This window comes from Mastacembelus armatus, chromosome 9 (assembly GCF_900324485.2).
Source record: "Mastacembelus armatus chromosome 9, fMasArm1.2, whole genome shotgun sequence".
In the NCBI taxonomy this organism is placed as follows: Eukaryota; Metazoa; Chordata; class Actinopteri; order Synbranchiformes; family Mastacembelidae; genus Mastacembelus; species Mastacembelus armatus.
In genome coordinates, this window is record NC_046641.1 from 19,945,340 (window position 1) to 19,963,755 (window position 18,416).

Here is an 18,416-nt window from a genome sequence, read left to right on the forward strand (position 1 = left end):
GCTGGTCAGTGGCTTGCTGTTGCTGCTGATGGAGCTGCTGCTGTTCTTGCTCTTGCACCAAACTGTACTCCACCTGGCTTAACCCTTTCCTTTTATACCTCACCCCGAGACTGACTCTTTGTCAAAATCCCCTGACCCAGCAGCAATGCAATAGAAATGTGCAGAACATGGAGGGATTATCTACATTACCAGTGACTGACAGGCTCTGAAATCTTTTCAGTGTCCTTTTCTCGTACAACATGGGGATCATAGAGAGGGTGAAAGGGTTAACAATCAGAGGTCACACCTTAACATTGTTTATTCAGCGAGACATACACTGTTTTGTCAGCACAACATTTTTCTGTTGTTTTATTGTTCTTGACACATAGTATAGTGGGTCATTTGGTCATTTGTTACTGACTTTGGCATGTTGTACTGCAGAGCAAATCTTTTTTGTATGTACTTTATTTACACAAAACAAAACAAAACAAAACACAAAAATGTGTTCGATGTGTTGTTGATATACAGTAGGGTTTTCAGACCATTTTCAATCATGTTTCTACCTTTTAGTAAGAAACCACAATGCTAAAACATGGTTTATATCATTAGGAATTCTTTTTTTTAATTATCTTCTGACATTTTACACATTTTGCCATAAGTTAATTATGTAAGGGAAAAAAATGACATCTTTAATAATCCCAGAGGATGATGTAACTTCAGTTTTTTGCAATATTAATTACTTTGAAGACAGAAATAAATTAAGCCAATTTGGTGGAATAACATAATAAAGGTCCTTAAAATAGATTTTGACACAACACCCTAACATGTCCAGGACTGATAAGATGGTGACTCTACTTCAGTGGTAGCCTGAACAGCCAGACTAACTCTTTTCCTATTCTATTCAAAGAAGACCTACATTATTTTGCTAAGAAAGGACTGGTCTGGCTGGCCAGGCTACTTCAGAGGTAGGGCCACTGAAAATTTGTATTATGCTGTTTTCTTTTCTTGTATTAATTAGTGCCTGATGAAGAAAACCAAAAACAGTGTTCTGTAATGCTGTAATGAAAAAAGGGGTGAAATATGCTGAGATGCAAATGGTGCAGAGCTTGATCTTGATCATTGTTGCTGCTTGCTCTAAATAAATCCTGCACATGTCCGTCTTTATTGGTTGATTTAATAGGTGTGGATGTATTTACTGATGCTACACAGTTTGCTCCTACACTGGTCATAGAGGCGTTTTTTGCACAGTTGGTGACATGAATTTCATGGGTCTCTTGTACTTTGACTTGTCAGCACACGGTGGCGCTGTGACACCTGCTGCACTCACACAGACTCTCTTGTCTTAGTAACTAAATCTGTGTTGTCAAACGTCGCTAAGGAAGTTACTGAGCTAACTGTTATTTAAAAATTAGCCCATCTGAGACCAAACGTCGGTGTATGAGAGGTAATTTCATTTCGCTGTGATGTGTTAAAAAAACCCACCTGACATGGAAACTGACAGCTTTACTTTGCTACTCACTGATAATGTGTCCGCTTTACACGTTAGCTTTAGCTCAGCTAGCGTCTCACTCCTGTTCTGCTAAGGTTGTTTAGCTTCGCTAGCTACCGTGCCGTTAGCAGGGTTAGCACAGTGAGCTATAAACGACGTGACGGATAGATGACACGTAAATTAGCAGAAATCACGACGCTTCAGTTAAATGATGCATTTATATAACACTGATGATTGTACTGTAGTCCGATAAGGCTAACGGTAATTAGCTCACAAAAAGAGGAGCTTGTCCACATGACTGATAAGTTTCCGTCCATGGTTAATGAGCTAAAGTAAGCTAGTGACTGAAACGTGCACTCAGATGGCGTATTCTTCTTCAGCTAACTAACCCTGATGTCTCATACAACAGTCCTGCAGTGGATCCTGCTTCATCGAGGTGATAATGTTCAGTTTTTGTTACTGCTCTTTCAGCTGTTAACATGCTGCTGTTGAATTGCTTTGCGTTATCCAGAGGGGTGTTTCTGTTATTTAGCCTACTCTCATTCATATAAATAAGGCGGACAAAAAGAGAGAAACACTGTGGTTGTATCAGTGTGTGATTCAGCAGCTGCACAGGCTACATCCTCCAGTTGAATCAATAACTCATCTGAGTCTGTTCTGCTGTTTATTTCCAGGTGTGTCACTTTGCAATGAGAAAACTCCATACACCTGATCACAGCTGGTCTCGGACATGATGAGAGGATGACTGACAATGGAGAAGACAGCAGACTCCATCATGTCTGTGAAGCTCCTGGCAAAGAAGATTCAGTTATCAATGATAGCAGACCATACGAGATCTCCTTAGTAGATAGCAAATCCTGCAAGGAGCACAATGATGCACTCAAACTCACTGCTGGAAACAGTGAGGGAGAGATCAGTCCATACCAGCCTCGACCCCCCTCACTACCGAGGCTGTCAAAGTCAAGTAAAACTGGCTCAGTTGAGGAGACTGTGAGAACCAGGAGGCTGAGAAATAGCCAGGAGAGTCTGAGTGATCCAGCTGAGACTGGGTCCTCCACAGACTCACTCAAAGAGGATCAAACAGTTCCAGCTCCAGGTGTTGCCATGGTCCGAAACCACAACTCCAATGTGAGACCCCTCTCTGCTGTTACAACAAGATCCCCAGGCTTTCGCGACAGAGGGAACAGTCTCTCCGAGTTTGAAAGTAGGCCCTGCAGCCAACAGAGTGACCCTATAGACCAGTGGGTGAGGTCCACCAAGGTACGTCTGTCTCCGGTACAACCTACAGGGCCACTGCCTGCTCTGGAAAAGAGCTTTGCATCAGCCACTTTGAGGGCAGCTAATAGGATTGACAGGGATTGTTTGGATTATTCTGTACTGGCTAAAGAGAAACTTGGGGAGAGACTCCACAGGAACCTGAGCGACAGCCGGCTTCTGGAGAACATGGGGTCGGACAGTGCCTCTGTCAACTCCTTGAGGTCCACATACAGTGTGCTTAGCCCAATCAGACCCCAGGATGTGAGGAACAGGTACAGTAGTAATGGCAGGTTGTCTGTCAGAGACCATTTCATGGGTACCTAAGCTCCTAATTCAGATACGGGACAGTGACAACATAAAAGTATCCAGATATAGAACAGGATATTCCTATTTGTTATCCCTTGCAAAGATAATAAGGTCTTGTAATGGTACAAATGGCTTATTTTGTGAATAGCATGGCCAGGCTTTGACTACTTTGTCCTTATCTAAAGAAAATTGCTCAATAAAAAAGTTACTATGTTACTGCAAAACTGTTCATTACAGTATTGCATATCCACTGTAGGCCTTTAAGTGTTCATTGTGGCCTGTGCTTAGAGCTGTTTAGCAAAACACATATGGAGTTGGGTGATGCTGTGCATTTATTCTGAAAATGAGGCTTCAGACTTTTGTGCTTTGTGTATGTACGGTGCTCACTTATTCAAGAGAAATAAGTCTGTGCAGCAGTTTTTACTTTGAAATTACTCATGCATAGCCAATCATTTATTTAGGTTTTATCATCTAAGCCAACTATCCATTATTGCAAGCGAAGTTGTTAGCCAATAGGAACTGGTCATTTTCCTTTTAATGTGTATGTTCCAGGAGTTTTCTGGAGGGCAGTGTGCTGGGAAATGGTGCCCTGCTTGGGGCTGAGGAGCTGGACCGCTACTTCCCTGACCGGAGGTTGGGTATCTACATTGCCACGTGGAACATGCAGGGAGAAAAGGTACATGGAAGTCACGACTCTGCATCTTCTCATAGACCATTTACTGCTTGCAAAGATTCATGCACCAACTGCATTATAATGAGTTTCCATCACTTTCAGGGGCTGCCACCCAACTTGGACGATTTCCTCCTTCCAACAGACTCTGAATTTGCACAAGATTTTTATATCATTGGGGTCCAGGAGGGCTGTCCAGACAGGTATAAAAGTGAGTTATTATCATCTGTCACTATATCAGGGGTGTAAAGTTGGTTGTACAACGTATGACTTTGTCTGTACAGGAGGGAGTGGGAGACTCGTCTTCAGGAGACCCTGGGACCTTACTATGTCATGTTGTATGCAGCATCACTTGGTGTTTTGTATCTCACTGTATTTGTCAGAAGAGATCTCATCTGGTTCTGTTCAGGTCAGTCCTACATGTAATGTCATCGAGCGGAAATAAGTTGATTAATTGATCAACCAAAAAATATTTATTCTGCAGCTATTTTGATGAAATCTTTGGAGTATGATTTGTTGGAAGATGACAGTTATTTTGATTTGATAGTTATACATCTACTCTTATCAGTTCTGTAATGCTAGATCGTATTTTACAGTTTGTAGCTATATTTTCATTGGCCAAAGGAGGGTTTTAATTTTGGCATATTTCTTCTCTGGTTTTTCTTTTCATGTTTTGTTTTTCAACTGATTCCTCAACATTTTTTGTGTTGACCCACACAGAGGTGGAGCACGCCACAGTCACAACCAGGATCATCTCTCAGATCAAGACCAAAGGGGCTGTGGGAATCGCCTTTACCTTTTTTGGCACTTCTTTTCTCTTCATCACATCTCATTTTACCTGTGAGTGTAAAGTTCCCCCGGTCAGGGAGGCTGCAAACTGAAGAAGTGATGTCATAGCAATAGGGCATTATCAGGGCGTGCATTTATCAAATGTCTGAGAATAACAGTTTAAAATGGTCTTAAATTCCACCCTAAGAGGGAATAAGTGACTAAGACATTTTCATCAGGTCACTTACTACTGTTTATAGTTAAGTGTAAGATTAATGTTTAGGAGCAGCTCTCAGTCCGAAGCGTGCATTTGTTATTGCAGTCATCATAACTCCCTTTACGTCTTGCCTTTAATAATACATATGTAGCATTTTTACACTTCAGCATTTTCCACATTTCTAATATGCATTTCTGTTCTGCTTCCAGCTGGAGATGCCAAAATTTACGAGAGAATACTTGATTACAACAAGATTGTTGAGGCTCTAGGTCTTCCAAAAGACCTTCCAGACACAAACCCTTACCGCTCCACACCCTGTAAGACCTTCGGGTTAGCTTGTGTAAAAGATGTGAAAAATCAATAGTTAGGATGGTGTTTTTTTTCTCCACCCAGTGCTGAAAAAACATTATGATGAAAGTTGAATAGGTTAAATTGTGTTTTCGTCAAAATCTAATCTTTGTGAATCATGTAGATTACAGCAATTATATATATAATTAAGTATATAATATTTTAAAAAGACAAATGAGTCTAGGATGTTATGTTCACTGGATTTATGACAGTTCACATTTTTCCATTTAAAGTGTTGATTGTAACTGAGAGTTAACAATATTGAGTACAGAATAAAACGTATTTTTATTTTTATGCATAGTTCAGATTAAAATATTGATTTTGGTCAGAATAATGGCCATCGATCTTTGATAATCAAAGAAGTTTTCAATTGCAGCTGATGTCACCACAAGATTTGACCAGGTCTTCTGGTTTGGAGATTTTAACTTTCGGTTGAGTAAAGACCGAGTTGATGTGGAGGCCATCATGAATCGCACAGTAGAAGGTGACATGGGCCCTCTGTTGGAGCATGATCAGCTTTCCAAGGAAATGAACGATGGTATGTTTGCATTTAGGAGGCTAAATCGGTGAAAATTTGCTTTAGATGCTGGTCGTTGTGTTTGATTCTCAATCTGAGAATGTGCTTCTTTTTCCTCCCAGGTTCCATCTTTAAAGGTTTTCAGGAGGCACCGATACACTTCTTCCCCACATACAAATTTGACATCGGCTGTGATATCTACGACACTACTTCAAAGCAGAGAACACCTTCATACACAGTAAGATGAAAAAGAAAATAAAGATAATCATATGCCCTCTTAAAAGAGCCACCAAATTAAGCCAAATCTTTGGTGGAAGACATGTTTTTATCACTTGTATACATTTTATTCATTTCACCACTAATTAACATATAAGTGACCAGGGAAGTTCAAGTCAGCATGTCATACCTTTCAGGACAGGATCCTCTTCAGGAACAGACAAGCTGGTGACATAAAAGTGGTCAAGTACACCAGCTGCTCCAGCATCAAGACCTCAGACCATCGGCCCGTCATTGGTGTCTTCCATGTCAAACTCAGGCCAGGCAGAGACAAGTAAGTCCTATTATCAAAAACTTGACCTAAAATAAGGTTAGTGTCATTACATTAAAGATGCTTCTAACAGACCTATTCATTTGTGTCAACTACTACTGGGACTGTGCAATATAGTTTATTGATATTTATTATATCAGTGAGGTTGGGGAAGAAGAGGGAGAATCTGAAGTGTTTATAGACAAGTCATTTTCAGATGCTTGAAATTGTACGTTCTGCATTCTGACTGTACAGAATCTGATGTACTAAACTGACTTCTGTTTTTCAGTATTCCCCTGGGTGCGGGACAGTTTGACCGAGGCTTGTACTTGGAAGGCATCAGGAGGAGGATCACCAGAGAGCTGAAGAGGAGGGAGGCCATGAAGAGCCAAGGTAGTAGCACTATCTGCACCCTCTCTTAGTAAGTGGGCTCTCCAGACTAGCCCAGGCTGAGCTGGGTTGAAGTGTGCCAGAAAGAGGGACCAAAGGAGGACCAAAAGGAAACCAGAGTTGTCTTAACTACACAGAACCCAGTGCTGGCAACTGAGCAGAGGATGCCCTCTGTTGATCATTGTTGGGAACTGTATGTGTGTGTCTCGCTGGTCAAGACAAGTGGCAGGCTGTCCTTAAGGGCAGGGACCTTTAGGTCAGATAGAAAGGCAGACAGAGGTTTTCAGACTCTAAAAGTCTGACCTTTATTTATTCTGTACCCTCTAATCAAAAATGACTGGAACAGAGTGGGAAGTGGACTGCCATTGTGGCTTACTCATCAGTCACATGTTGCAATGTGAACTGATTTAACCTTATGGGCTCATTTTCTAATTGTTTTGTAGATATTTATAATCATGAACCACAATGTTAAGTTTCTGTATGCTACACCAGTGTTAAAAATGCCTTGTGGATTTGTCATCAAATAGAGTACAAAACATAATCACAGTCAACATTTAGGTGCAATTTTTAAATGTCAGTGTGTCTGGCATTGGATGACTTTAACTTGAACTTAGTTCTAAGCTGAGGGTTTGTAGGATTGTTGCAATATGAAGGAGGAAGCTGTAACCATCACATTATTTCTGTCATCGAGTCAAATATGTGATATAGAGCATGACATTATGGAGTGTGATAGTCATGATATTGTTTCATGCTACTGTTGAATTTCAGGGAGATCAAATGTATTTAATATCTTACATGAAACACTATTGGAGGAATTCACTTCCTTTCTAATTGTACTGTTAATGCTTGTCACTACTCTTTTATTAGGCCAGATGATCCTTTGCCTTATCTCTCATTTCACTACTGTATAACCTCATACATACTCTAAACTATCCATGTACTGTATGTACCACATTAATGAACTTACATTCCCCGCATGAAGAGCAGATGCTCCAGAAAAGTGCCTGTAGGTCTTGTTTTCACTTCCTCAGGACCTCTTTTCTTTGTCTCTTTATATGTCAACTGTGATGTAACAACCAGTAATAAACGTTTTAAACACATTTTTCAGCTAAATTGTCCATTATACTGCACCACATTGTCTTTAAAATATATGATTTGCATTTACATTCATTTATGAGGTGTTCTGCAGATATTTAGTTTAGCATGATGTATTTACCGTAGTCAGGAGTCACTGAAATACTGGTAACACTAATACATTATGCCTGGGTTTAGTTTCACGAAAACATTTGTTTGAACTGTTTTATCGGTCAAATATAAGTTTTAAAATTCACTAAAAACGAAGATCTGTCAGAGAAGACATAAGGATATCTCTTTCACAAATAGAAAGTTAGATGAGACTGATTTCTGTCTGCTGCAGCCTTAACCTTAACTGTTAATTACTTTCAGGTTTAAAAACAGTACTGTTGTTAATTGTTAAATTATGAATGTGAATTCTCTGAACCACAGGGGTCGTTGCTGCATACATAAGATTACACACAGCAGCAGCAGATGTGCAAATACTGCAGCATTAGAAGAGTATTCATGTGGATAGGACAGTATTTTGGTATCAATCCTATTGACTCTAGTATGCTCAAAACAAAACCATCTCTATTTCATCTCACTCCAGACAGCAAATAATTTACTAATGTCAAACTATTCCTTTATATCTTTCAATTTTAGGGTAACTTTCTGTTATTAATTAGTATTAAAACAACCACACAGAAAAGACGATTTAGATCTCTTTACAGTACGGCTGAAACACAAATGTGACAGAAATGATTTCAGTTTTGAGCACAAATCGGCTACAATTGTAAAGTTGGTCACACTGATCCAGAGATGTACAGCAATAAATACAGATAAACCTAACTGAATTTAGACTGCTGCTGAGTAAAACTGACATTTTTTTCTTTAAAATCCCTGTCTCAGAGGGTCAGTTAAGAGTCCGGGTGTTGTGCCCTCCCCGAGCGAGCTGTGCTGAGTTCTGTGTTAGGAGGGAGGACTATAAAAATCTAGCAGTGTAGTTTATTTACAATGTTTTCCAGTTCCACCTGGCTGGATGGATCTATCGGAAGAGGCGATATATGCGGGGTAGGCGTCCATCCTTACTGGACAGGGCAGCCTGGATGTGTTCATATGAGGGCAACTCCTTCAGGTCTCCCAGAGCGGCTACTGCAGGTTTACTGCGCAGCATCTTGGTGGTGACTCTCTTAATGTCACTGGCTGTCACATTACCTGGGGAAAAAAAAAAAAATAAGGAAAGTGGAATAAGACTATTTTTACTTGTTAATTCTGAATATAATTGTTTCCTCTAGCTCAGGTATATTTAAGGCATTTTCCTAGTTAGGATGTATCACTAAAAACAGCACTAAATGTTCAGTTGTTCAGTACTCACTTATTAAATCACATAGTTCATGAGGCAGCTTTCGCTTTCCTGTGGAGAGAACCTGCCGCCCAACATCTTCAAAAATAACCGGCCGCGACTCAAGGTTCATCATCAACATGGACTTTAGCTGAGTCTTAGCCCTCTCCAGCTCCATCTGGATATAGAGGGAATGTTTTCATTTTGATTTTATTAGAATAAATAATATTACAAAATTTGAGACTCATTTTTTCTGTAGTGAGGTTTACCTCTCCTGCACTGGCAGCCATCTGAATAAACTCTCTGGTTATTATTTCCACCATTTCCCGCACCTGGAGATAAATTATATGCAACAATAAAACCTCTGCCTAAACAAGGAACACACAAACTGCAACAATAACCATTCACAGAATTTTCAAAAGTACACCACTTTCAAATGCAGGAAAAAAAGATCACCAATTACAACTAATATCCATTTGACATGATCGGACCTTCCTGTACAAAGCTGTGATTGTCTAGACAGTGGTATTTGTGTGTAACTGTAAAGTAAGACATCCCAGAGGGTTCACACCAGTTTACATTTAAAACTCATTTCTCACCCTGGACCTGTACCAACCTGTCTGGGGTCTGCACTAGCATGAATACACAGCAGTCCACTGTCCTCATAGCTGTGATGATAGGAGGTAGCGTTGTACATCCAGTGATGCCTGCAAGAAAGCAAACCAAATAATAAAGCCAGTTGTCTGGAGCTGTATTAGTGAAGTGTAAAACAAGGCTGAATGAATGCTTGTGAGATGTTCACCTGTTGAGCACGTTCAGGTACAGGCGAGTGAACATGCCTTTCCCAGGTCCTCCAGCAGAAAAGGAACCACCTCCACCCATCATCATGTTGAGTACTGCGAATGGGATGAAGTCGTCCTCCTGTAAATTACATTTTTTTTTTTTTTCAATTTGGGAGTTTGTTGCCAAAATGTCCAGGCACCTGACTGGAGGCACGAACTACAAACACCCACCAGGAAGGAGCAGCTCTCCAGGCCGATCATGATGTGGGTGAGCTCTGGGATTGGAGTGGGGCCAAGGCTCACATCTGACATATCCTTCTCCATCTAACAGAAGAAAAAGATGATAGATATCAGCCTACAACATGACTGCATCAGTATTTCCCCCTTAGCCCCTTTAAAACATTCCCTCTAATGTTGCCAGTGAACACATCCTGACTTATTTTTTGTAAAAATACTATTTTTACATTCAGTAGGTGTTTTAAACAGCTTTTAGCACTCCTCAACCAAGAGATTTATTCCACTGTGTCTCTGTGACAATAAAACAGGGTTTGCCTTTAGACATGAACATACATAGAATTATCACCTGAATCTGCAGCTTCTCTCGGCTTTAGTTTTATAAATACACAGTTAAAAAGACATGTTTCTCTCAGGAGTTGGTAGAGACCAAATCTAAGTTAAAAGGAGAGAAACCAAGCCGAAGAGCTAAAAGAAAAAGACGCTGGTCATATATTCATCAAGTGGCCTCTAAAGCAAATTGATAAAAATTATGTTGTGGATGTGTCAATAAGCAACTGTTCCATATCAACCTTAAAGTGGTTATATATCAGTGCTGTGTTGTTTTTACTGCCTTTAACTGGCTGAAAAAAATGTATTCATACAGGTCTAAATATTTTTTGCTAAACCAAATGTGATTTGGCAAAACTGCAGCACTTAGTCCTTTTCACCTTTTTTTTTAAACTAACTTTTGGAACATCTGCCTATAACTGTACTCTAAATCATGCTTAGAGTCAATCCTGCTCACCTTGATGATGCCACCAGTGTACTGCGCTACAGAGAGGTCCACATTGGCTGCTGTATTCATTCCCCACACTGGCTTCACATCCTGAAGATACTTCCTGGCACACTTAACCAGATGTTCGTGCTCGATGCCCACTCCAGCCAGAACCATCCGCTCAGGACAGTAGTAGTTACTCAGGTAGCGGTGAAGCACTTTCTTGTCAATCTTGTCCACATTGTCTACAGGACAAACGCGAGGCAGTCCGACAGTGTTGCCTCGATAAGCGGCCTGGAAATGAGCGTTTGCATTCAATTATCAAGTTAAACTCTACTGGTTAATCTACCTACATATCAATAGCTAGGTGGATGTTAAAACACCTTGATAAAGGTCATGGATTAATTAATGCTGTTTCCACAAAGTGCTAGTGTGGGAGTAACTCACAGCATGGATCATCTCTGTGAGTAAGGGTTCAGGGTCGGGCCTCATGTTTAGATCTTCTAACTCAAAGCGTACTGCCATTCTGGTCATCTCGATCTCTTCATCTGCTCATAAACAAGCACAGCTCACTTCACAAAGACACTGGTGCAGATATGTCACATTTACCATTTCAAGCAAAAGTGGACCTACCCAGCAGGCGAGGCTGTAGCACAACATCAGAGAGAAGACTGACCACTGTGTCCAGACCCTTCACTTCAGCAGACACTGCATACATGGTGGTATCTCTACACAACAAAATGAATAGTAAGTCAAACAACTGTAGCAGTCATGGTAGTCTGTTTAGAAGGCAGAAATACACAAATTTTGAATTATAGACCACTTTTAGGAACTGTCCTACCTTGATGTTTGGCAGTCACATATCCCTCCATGCTTTTCTAACGTCAGAAGGATTTCATCTTTACTCCCGTACTGAGCTGTCGACTTAAAATATCAGCATCAGTTAATCACCAAAATGTATGCTGACCAACTTTTATTTTGTACTCTTCACTTTGTTGAACTTTCAGCTTAATAATAACCTTGGAGTGGACTTTGAAAGCAAATTAATAGTCATGCTCCAAGTGTGAGTGTGTGAGCTGACAGAATAATTCATCAGTTGAGTCTCAAAAGTGGAAGTACTTACAGAAAAGGCAAGTTTCTCTAAGAAGTGTGCTATTCCACTTGGGTATTTTGCCTCATGTCTGGATCCAGAGTTTACTAAAACTAAGACACAAACAAAGAAAACATCCACATTTTATCCACTTCCACTTGATCCTAAAGACAGGGCGATACAATTTATAATTTTTTAAACTTACTTCCAACTGTGCAGAATTGACCGAACTTGTTTTGGGAAGCAACTCTGAGGCCATTATCTAGAGTAGTGATCTTGGTTTCATATTTTTCCTGACCATCCACAGATGCAAACACTGGCTTGGGGATCCCAGGAAGTGGTGAAGAGAGGGAGATATTTGGGTATCCACTACCACTGCTGTACTTTCTGTAAGCTGCAATCCCAAACCTGTGAGAACAAAAAAAAACAGAGTACAAGTTCTTAAAAATATACTATTGTAGGACAGAGACAGTCAAGTATTGACTGTAGTATACGCCAAGTTAAAACGACTGTAGTCTAACCCAACAGTCTGACAGTAAATCCTCCCTTTGTGAAGGTGAGAATATTGTTTTGGCTCAAACATTTTTGAAAGGTGCTGATTGAACAGTATGATCATTTTGTGCTACTGTTAAATACTACAATATGATGTACAGAGGTACAGGTCTGTTAGTTAGCCAAGTCTCACTGTTATAAACTGTGTGGACACCAGCCAGAATGACACAAGTGTACACAGCTGGTCTAAAGATCAGTTTCAGTTTGTAGATGATGGTCTAACGAACCGGCAGTGAAGAGCCAACATGTTATTAAGCAACAGCCTGTCAGTGGGTCATCAGCAGCCTGTCAGCCATCACAAACTCATGCCCTGCAGACAAACTATTCTCAAACCTTCAGAAAGCTCATAACCTGAGCAGGGCACATCTACCATGATGTTTTCTGTCTAATCATCATCATCAGATTTGAATTCCGTCGCCACAATAACGTTACACCAGCATGAAATGTGGTAAAATATGCGAGAAACCCCGCACAGGACATGTGGAATCATGTAGAATATGTCCATGGGACAGCACAGACACACCGTAGGTCAGAATGTGTTAGTTTAACATAAACACAATATATTCAGCAAAACCTAAGCTTTGATCAACAAGCATTTAGCTTAGCTAGCAGTTAGCATCAGGCTAATCTCTGTTGCCGATGTCAGCGCGTGGAGGCGGCTGTATACTGAGCTCCTATCGATGCAGTTTGATAAAGCTCGTGTCCAAAGACGGTCCCCGGCACTTGGGCACATGTTGTTACCTCTGAACACGACTCCAACTCCGACACTTCGACATGTGAGTCGCCATTTTGGATCCTGTGACACCTGAAACTCACACGGATGAAGATCAATGTTTCCTCAATCACTTCCGCTGCTCTGTTACGTCATCATTTAGCCTATATATTTTGTTGAGATTTTAGGTGAAAGAATTAAATACGGTGATTAAATACAGAAGTTTAAACGAGTATTTGCTTTTTATTTCATGCCATTAAAAAATAAATATATATATTATTAACAGTAATTCTGGCATGTACCTATAAAACACTGAAAAATGAACTTTTTAGGTCTCAATTGACTTCTTGAACCCTGTGGTAAGACTCAGTGACTATGGGCTCTGAGGACTGGAAAACTAGTGAACTCGTGCAGACAAATGCTGGTCACTAGTTCACTAGCGAGCCAAACTCATGCTTGACTAGTAAACCTGTCACAGTTCTTTCAGCACACTAGTTAACTAGTAAGACTTTTAGCCTTAATAGTGTTGTCCAGAGGGCCACTAGTTCCTGAAAAAGCTGACTACTTGGGTCTTTGGTCCTACTAGTGCAGTGACTGGCATTGATAGTAAGGCTTTTCTTGGAACCAGCTGGACAGAAATGCCACGAGTTGCTGCGAAAGCGTGATTAGTAAGGGTTCTTGTTCAACTAGTGTAATCACATGTCCAACTAGTTCTGACAAAGACTGAACTAGTATATGAAATGAACATCTGATATCAAGGATATGGAATTTATGCTCAAAGGGCTTGTCATAATACACCCAAGCCCAGGCTGGAAAATTTCACTGTGTTGAATGGAGAAGTAACACATACACAAGCCCAGGTTTGGGAACTAGAGGCCTTAACTAGTTAACTAGTGCGTATGTTGGCCCTCACTAGTTCACTAGTGAGGATTTACGCTCTCACTAGTGAACTAGTGCAGACAAATGCTGGTCACTAGTTCACCAGCGAGCCAAACTCATGCTTGACTAGTAAACTTGTCACAGTTCTTGCAGCACACTAGTTAACTAGTGTTGTCCAGAGGGCCACTAGTTCATCAAAAAGCCTCGTAGTTGGGTCTTTGGTCCTACTAGTGCCGTGACTGGCATTGATAGTAGGGCTTTTCTTGGAACTAGCTGGACAGAAATGCCACTAGTTGCTGAGAAAGCGTGACCAGGCATTAGTGCTGAGACTCACCAAATGATGAAACAGGCTCTGTGCTTTACTGAGCTCCACGGTGCTGCCCACCCCAACTTCACCACAAGTGGCTTCCTTTTACTCTCACTTCTTGTTTTTGTGATTCTGCTGTTTTGACACCATATTAATAATATATTATATTACTCACACAGGTTCCAGTTTATTAGGGACACCAAGCTTAGTGCAGTCCTACAATAAATTCTCCTTCATGAAGTTGATAATGTTCAATTTGTGGTAAACCTTTTCAAAAGAGGAGTTGATTCAATTGTATGGTCATTTTTGTTAGCTACTGAATGAATGATACTGAGGTGCTTTTGTTTCTGTTTAGCTTAGACTCACAGATATAAATAACTAAAAATATTTTTTTTTGTATTCATACTGGGTTTTGGTGTCAGAGTTATGCAAAAATAGCCTACATACAATGCAGATAAAAATAAGTCAGACAAAATACCAAACCATGCAGACATAAAATGTCAATTGTTTGGTTTGTTTGGTATTTCTGAGATTATAGTTATATTCTGATTCTATCCTATCCATTGATCATTATAAAAAGACTTCAGAATTACAAGAAAATGTGTTTTTTATAAACGTTTTATTCAGTATCAGTGATGACCTAACACAGTTTCTCCCCTGGGATCATAATATTATTTTTTCCAACTTTGCTTATAATCACAAACTAATATAGTAATTTATGTACTACTGGATACAACTGGTAGTGAAATGCAATGTGACATGCCGCCTAATGTTTTGCTAAAAACCGGTGTGAAAACTAAGGATTATGAAAACAGTGTCAATGATAAAAAGTTATAACTATCTAAAAAAGTAGGATGTACAAGATGTGATTGTAAACAGTGCAAATGTGCAATATGCAGGGCTCACAATTGAACACAATGTTGTAGACAACCTAGAGAATATGCAGAGTTCAGAGTGGATCATCCATCTGTACTGAAGAAAAACATCCAAAGATAATCAGTATATCAATAATTCTATCGATATTGTTGCACAGCACTGAGAAAAGTCAGCCTGTACATTACACTGGGCTCTCAGGCAGATTGTTTAAGAGAACTAGGATGCTACACCTCCTTTGGTGCATTTATGTGTTTGATGTTGTCCTGAATCCAACAATGTTACATTTTGCCTGCTAAATCAGTCTTTGTCTGTTTAATTAAAATGAGCCTTTCTGCATAGATTATAAATCGGTGTATTTGTACTTTAATTTCCATTTGATTATGCTGAATGGATTGTCAATTTACATTTGCAAGGACTTCATCTGGCCCCAGTAGACATGTTGCAAGATGACAGTATGGTAGCTGCAGCCATGCAATGAGAAAGAAGCCACTACATGGACAGTTTTGAAGCTCAATAGACTCCTCTTCTCTTCTAACATAAGAAGAGGCCAGACTATTGATGAAGCAAGATTACAAATGTGCAGCTATATTGGTTGCTCTGTGAGTCTGTATTTAGGCAAGGTCCTTTGTGGCTGAATATAATTTTGCCGGCATGAAATCATAAACCTATTACTGTGATTTAAACCTTTTAACACTGATAACTAGTCTAAACTAATAAGGGATCAATTAAGTTATTACAATTCACCCTGAAAGAAACATACCAAATTTCAATCCATCCAGTAGTTGCTGGGACATTTTCATTAAAAGAAACAAATGTCAACCTCATGGTAAAGTCAGAGGATTATTAAATGCGGATTCATGGATGATGAAGCATAAATGTCGGTAGAGACTCTCAACTATAAAATTTAAAGACCATGTCTGCCAAATGCTTAAGAACAAGCAAGTAGGATTTTTGTTGACAGCTGTACTTTATTTACAACCAAATTTCTGGTTACAAGCAACTCGTCTTTGCTTACTTTATGAAAGAAGTAGGATAGACAATTTTACACTAAAATCTTTACAGTTATGCTAAAAAGCCACTTTCCTAAAAACATGTCCTCTACATGGATTGACTGTTGTTGCAACAGTGATCATTAGCCCTCATTAACCTATATTTAAGAGAAACAGTTCACTTACATGTTCCACTGACTAATCTGCTGGGTAGACTGACATAACAGTGCTGCATTCACCAACAATCATTATTTAGTGTCACTATATAAACCCATAGGTCGTCTGTGGAAGCAACGCATCTCTACACACTTTGTTTTCATATTAGACGACCTGTGTTGGCTACATGGAAGGACTAAATTAGGAGGTTGGGTGAATGGGTGGGTAGACAAAATCTATTACTGATATGGGAGATCACAGTTACATTTCCCATATTGTTTATTTATTTTCCCATGACCATCTCACAACTGTACCTACAACTGTATTATTGTAGTGATGAAAAGTGCTGCAACTTTAGGGAAGTACTTTTTTTGTCTCTAAACGCAAACAAACCAAAACTGTTAATGTAAAAAATAAATGTGTTTCTACCAAAAAGGAAGGACAAACAAACTCTATAGCCAACTAGATTAAAGGCCCTTATTTTCATTTAAGGTAGATTATAACATTATGGCACAAATTCACATTTTGACCAAAATATGGTCAAAATGTGGACTAAATATAACTTAGGTCTATGCCACTGCTTACTGGCATTGATGTAAGTGCAGTACAGTGCTTTATATAAGCCTTTATTTCTACACTTCTATACTATTTTTTCAACGTTTGCTCTCAGATTGTTTCAGTTCCTTGAAAATTATCCTGTTTTAACATTTTCTATCCTGATGCTTCTTCACCGTTTTAATTCACTGTTTTTTGGAGAGAGTGTAGTGTGAAGCTCACGTTTGCTTCTGTTTACTAGCTAAATAATGGGTACACAATTAAGGGTTTTGTGTGCATTACAGCTGTTGGCTTTGAATGAGAATTCAGTGTGGTGTGCGTGTGTGTGTGTGTGTGTGTGTGTGTGTGTGTGTGTGTGTGTGTGTGTGTGCGCGCGCGCGCGTGTGTGTGTGTGTGTGCGTGTGTGTGTGTGTGTGTCTGTGTGTGTGTGTTAGTGTGGGTGAAGGGGGTGGAGGGTGTCCAGTATATGCGAACGGCTGTTACTTGTTCTCTCCCAGCTGGAAGCTCAGTAAATGCACCAGGAGAACAGAGGTTGTGCACAGATTACCAAGATATAAAATTAACAAATGGGTGATTGAAAACCAACAAAGAAATTACACTTGGACATGTGAAGAGTAAGTATTAGTACTCTCAGTGTTTTTTTAATGATACTGAAATTGGTTTAAATATGTTATAATTGTGAGTCTCTTGCAAAATTTGCATCCGTTTTGTATTTGTACTGCATTTAGCTTTGCCTATCAATTGTTTTTTTTAATTGCTCACTGGACAGTTTAAGGTGTGTTGTTGCTGTTAACATTGTTGAATTTTAGTCCCCACAACCTTCTTAGAAGTTTTTGGCATGATTTCTGCAATGTTCAAAGACTAAAGCAAAATTTGAAGCATACTTTTGTTGCACGTAAGGTACAATAGTGCAGTGCAATAATGCTAATACCTGGCATTCAATTCAAATCTTAACTCAGTTCTATTTACAGCTTGCACAGTCAGTGTGTGGGCTAAAACATCTTAATGACATGCTAAACAGCGTAAATGATCTGTTATGACTCACGCAAATACACACCCCCAGACTCTTAGCATTATGTTAGTATAACCAGCCACTAGCCCTGCTGAACCAATCAAGCCATTCACTGATGCATTTAGTTCAGCGGTGATGACTAATATCTAATATCGAGAGTTTTTTTCTCACTGCCTGAAGTATGTGATCACTGGTGGGAGTGTGATGTATTTTGTCCTATAAAAGCATGCTGTGCATATGAATAGAGTCAAGCTGATCATTTTGATTATAAAACTCAACATGGTGCTTTTGTTGTAGAATGGCTAGGTATTATAATATGATATAATTTAGTAGTAGATAATATTGTCTACATCATTTATTTGTTGATATAAAAAGAGCAGCTGATAAAACATCCCATCTTGGCAGACCAAAGTAAATCATCAGGCATTTTCATCACCTTTTCTCTATAGTGCTCTTTTGATTATGCCATTGTTTTGCACTCTTCTTTTTTCAGCAGTAATTTAATGACACTACACTTGACTATTAGCACCACCAGCTGTTTATTTCAATGTACCCAACTCCTAATACTAGCAGAAACATACTGGATGCAAATGCACATTGACTTGCATTTCCTTTTCCTGATTAAAAAATGTAGAAAAAATATTTTGTGT

The 18,416-nt window shown here is 39.5% G+C and overlaps 2 protein-coding genes across 2 annotated transcripts; one reads left to right on the plus strand and one right to left on the minus strand.

Annotated features, from left to right (window-relative positions):
• Positions 1-1,315: 1,315 nt before the first annotated feature.
• inpp5e (inositol polyphosphate-5-phosphatase E) lies at positions 1,316-7,567 on the plus strand. The gene is made up of 11 exons (XM_026321400.1): positions 1,316-1,423; positions 2,143-2,997; positions 3,584-3,707; positions 3,807-3,904; positions 3,986-4,110; positions 4,422-4,541; positions 4,896-5,003; positions 5,411-5,572; positions 5,674-5,789; positions 5,965-6,101; positions 6,367-7,567. Exons 2-11 carry the CDS (start codon positions 2,210-2,212, stop codon positions 6,497-6,499), a joined length of 1,911 nt encoding a protein of 636 aa, XP_026177185.1. The 5' UTR covers positions 1,316-1,423; positions 2,143-2,209; the 3' UTR covers positions 6,500-7,567.
• Positions 7,568-8,232: 665 nt separating this feature from the next.
• Positions 8,233-13,130, minus strand: pmpca (peptidase, mitochondrial processing subunit alpha). The gene is made up of 13 exons (XM_026321401.1): positions 13,022-13,130; positions 11,934-12,136; positions 11,762-11,841; positions 11,480-11,562; positions 11,272-11,366; positions 11,086-11,186; positions 10,669-10,932; positions 9,879-9,971; positions 9,668-9,786; positions 9,482-9,572; positions 9,135-9,197; positions 8,899-9,043; positions 8,233-8,738 (listed from the first exon to the last, which is right to left on the minus strand). The coding sequence occupies exons 1-13, from the start codon at positions 13,066-13,068 to the stop codon at positions 8,569-8,571; spliced, it is 1,554 nt and encodes a 517-aa protein (XP_026177186.1). The 5' UTR covers positions 13,069-13,130; the 3' UTR covers positions 8,233-8,568.
• Between the last annotated feature and the right edge of the window lie 5,286 nt (positions 13,131-18,416).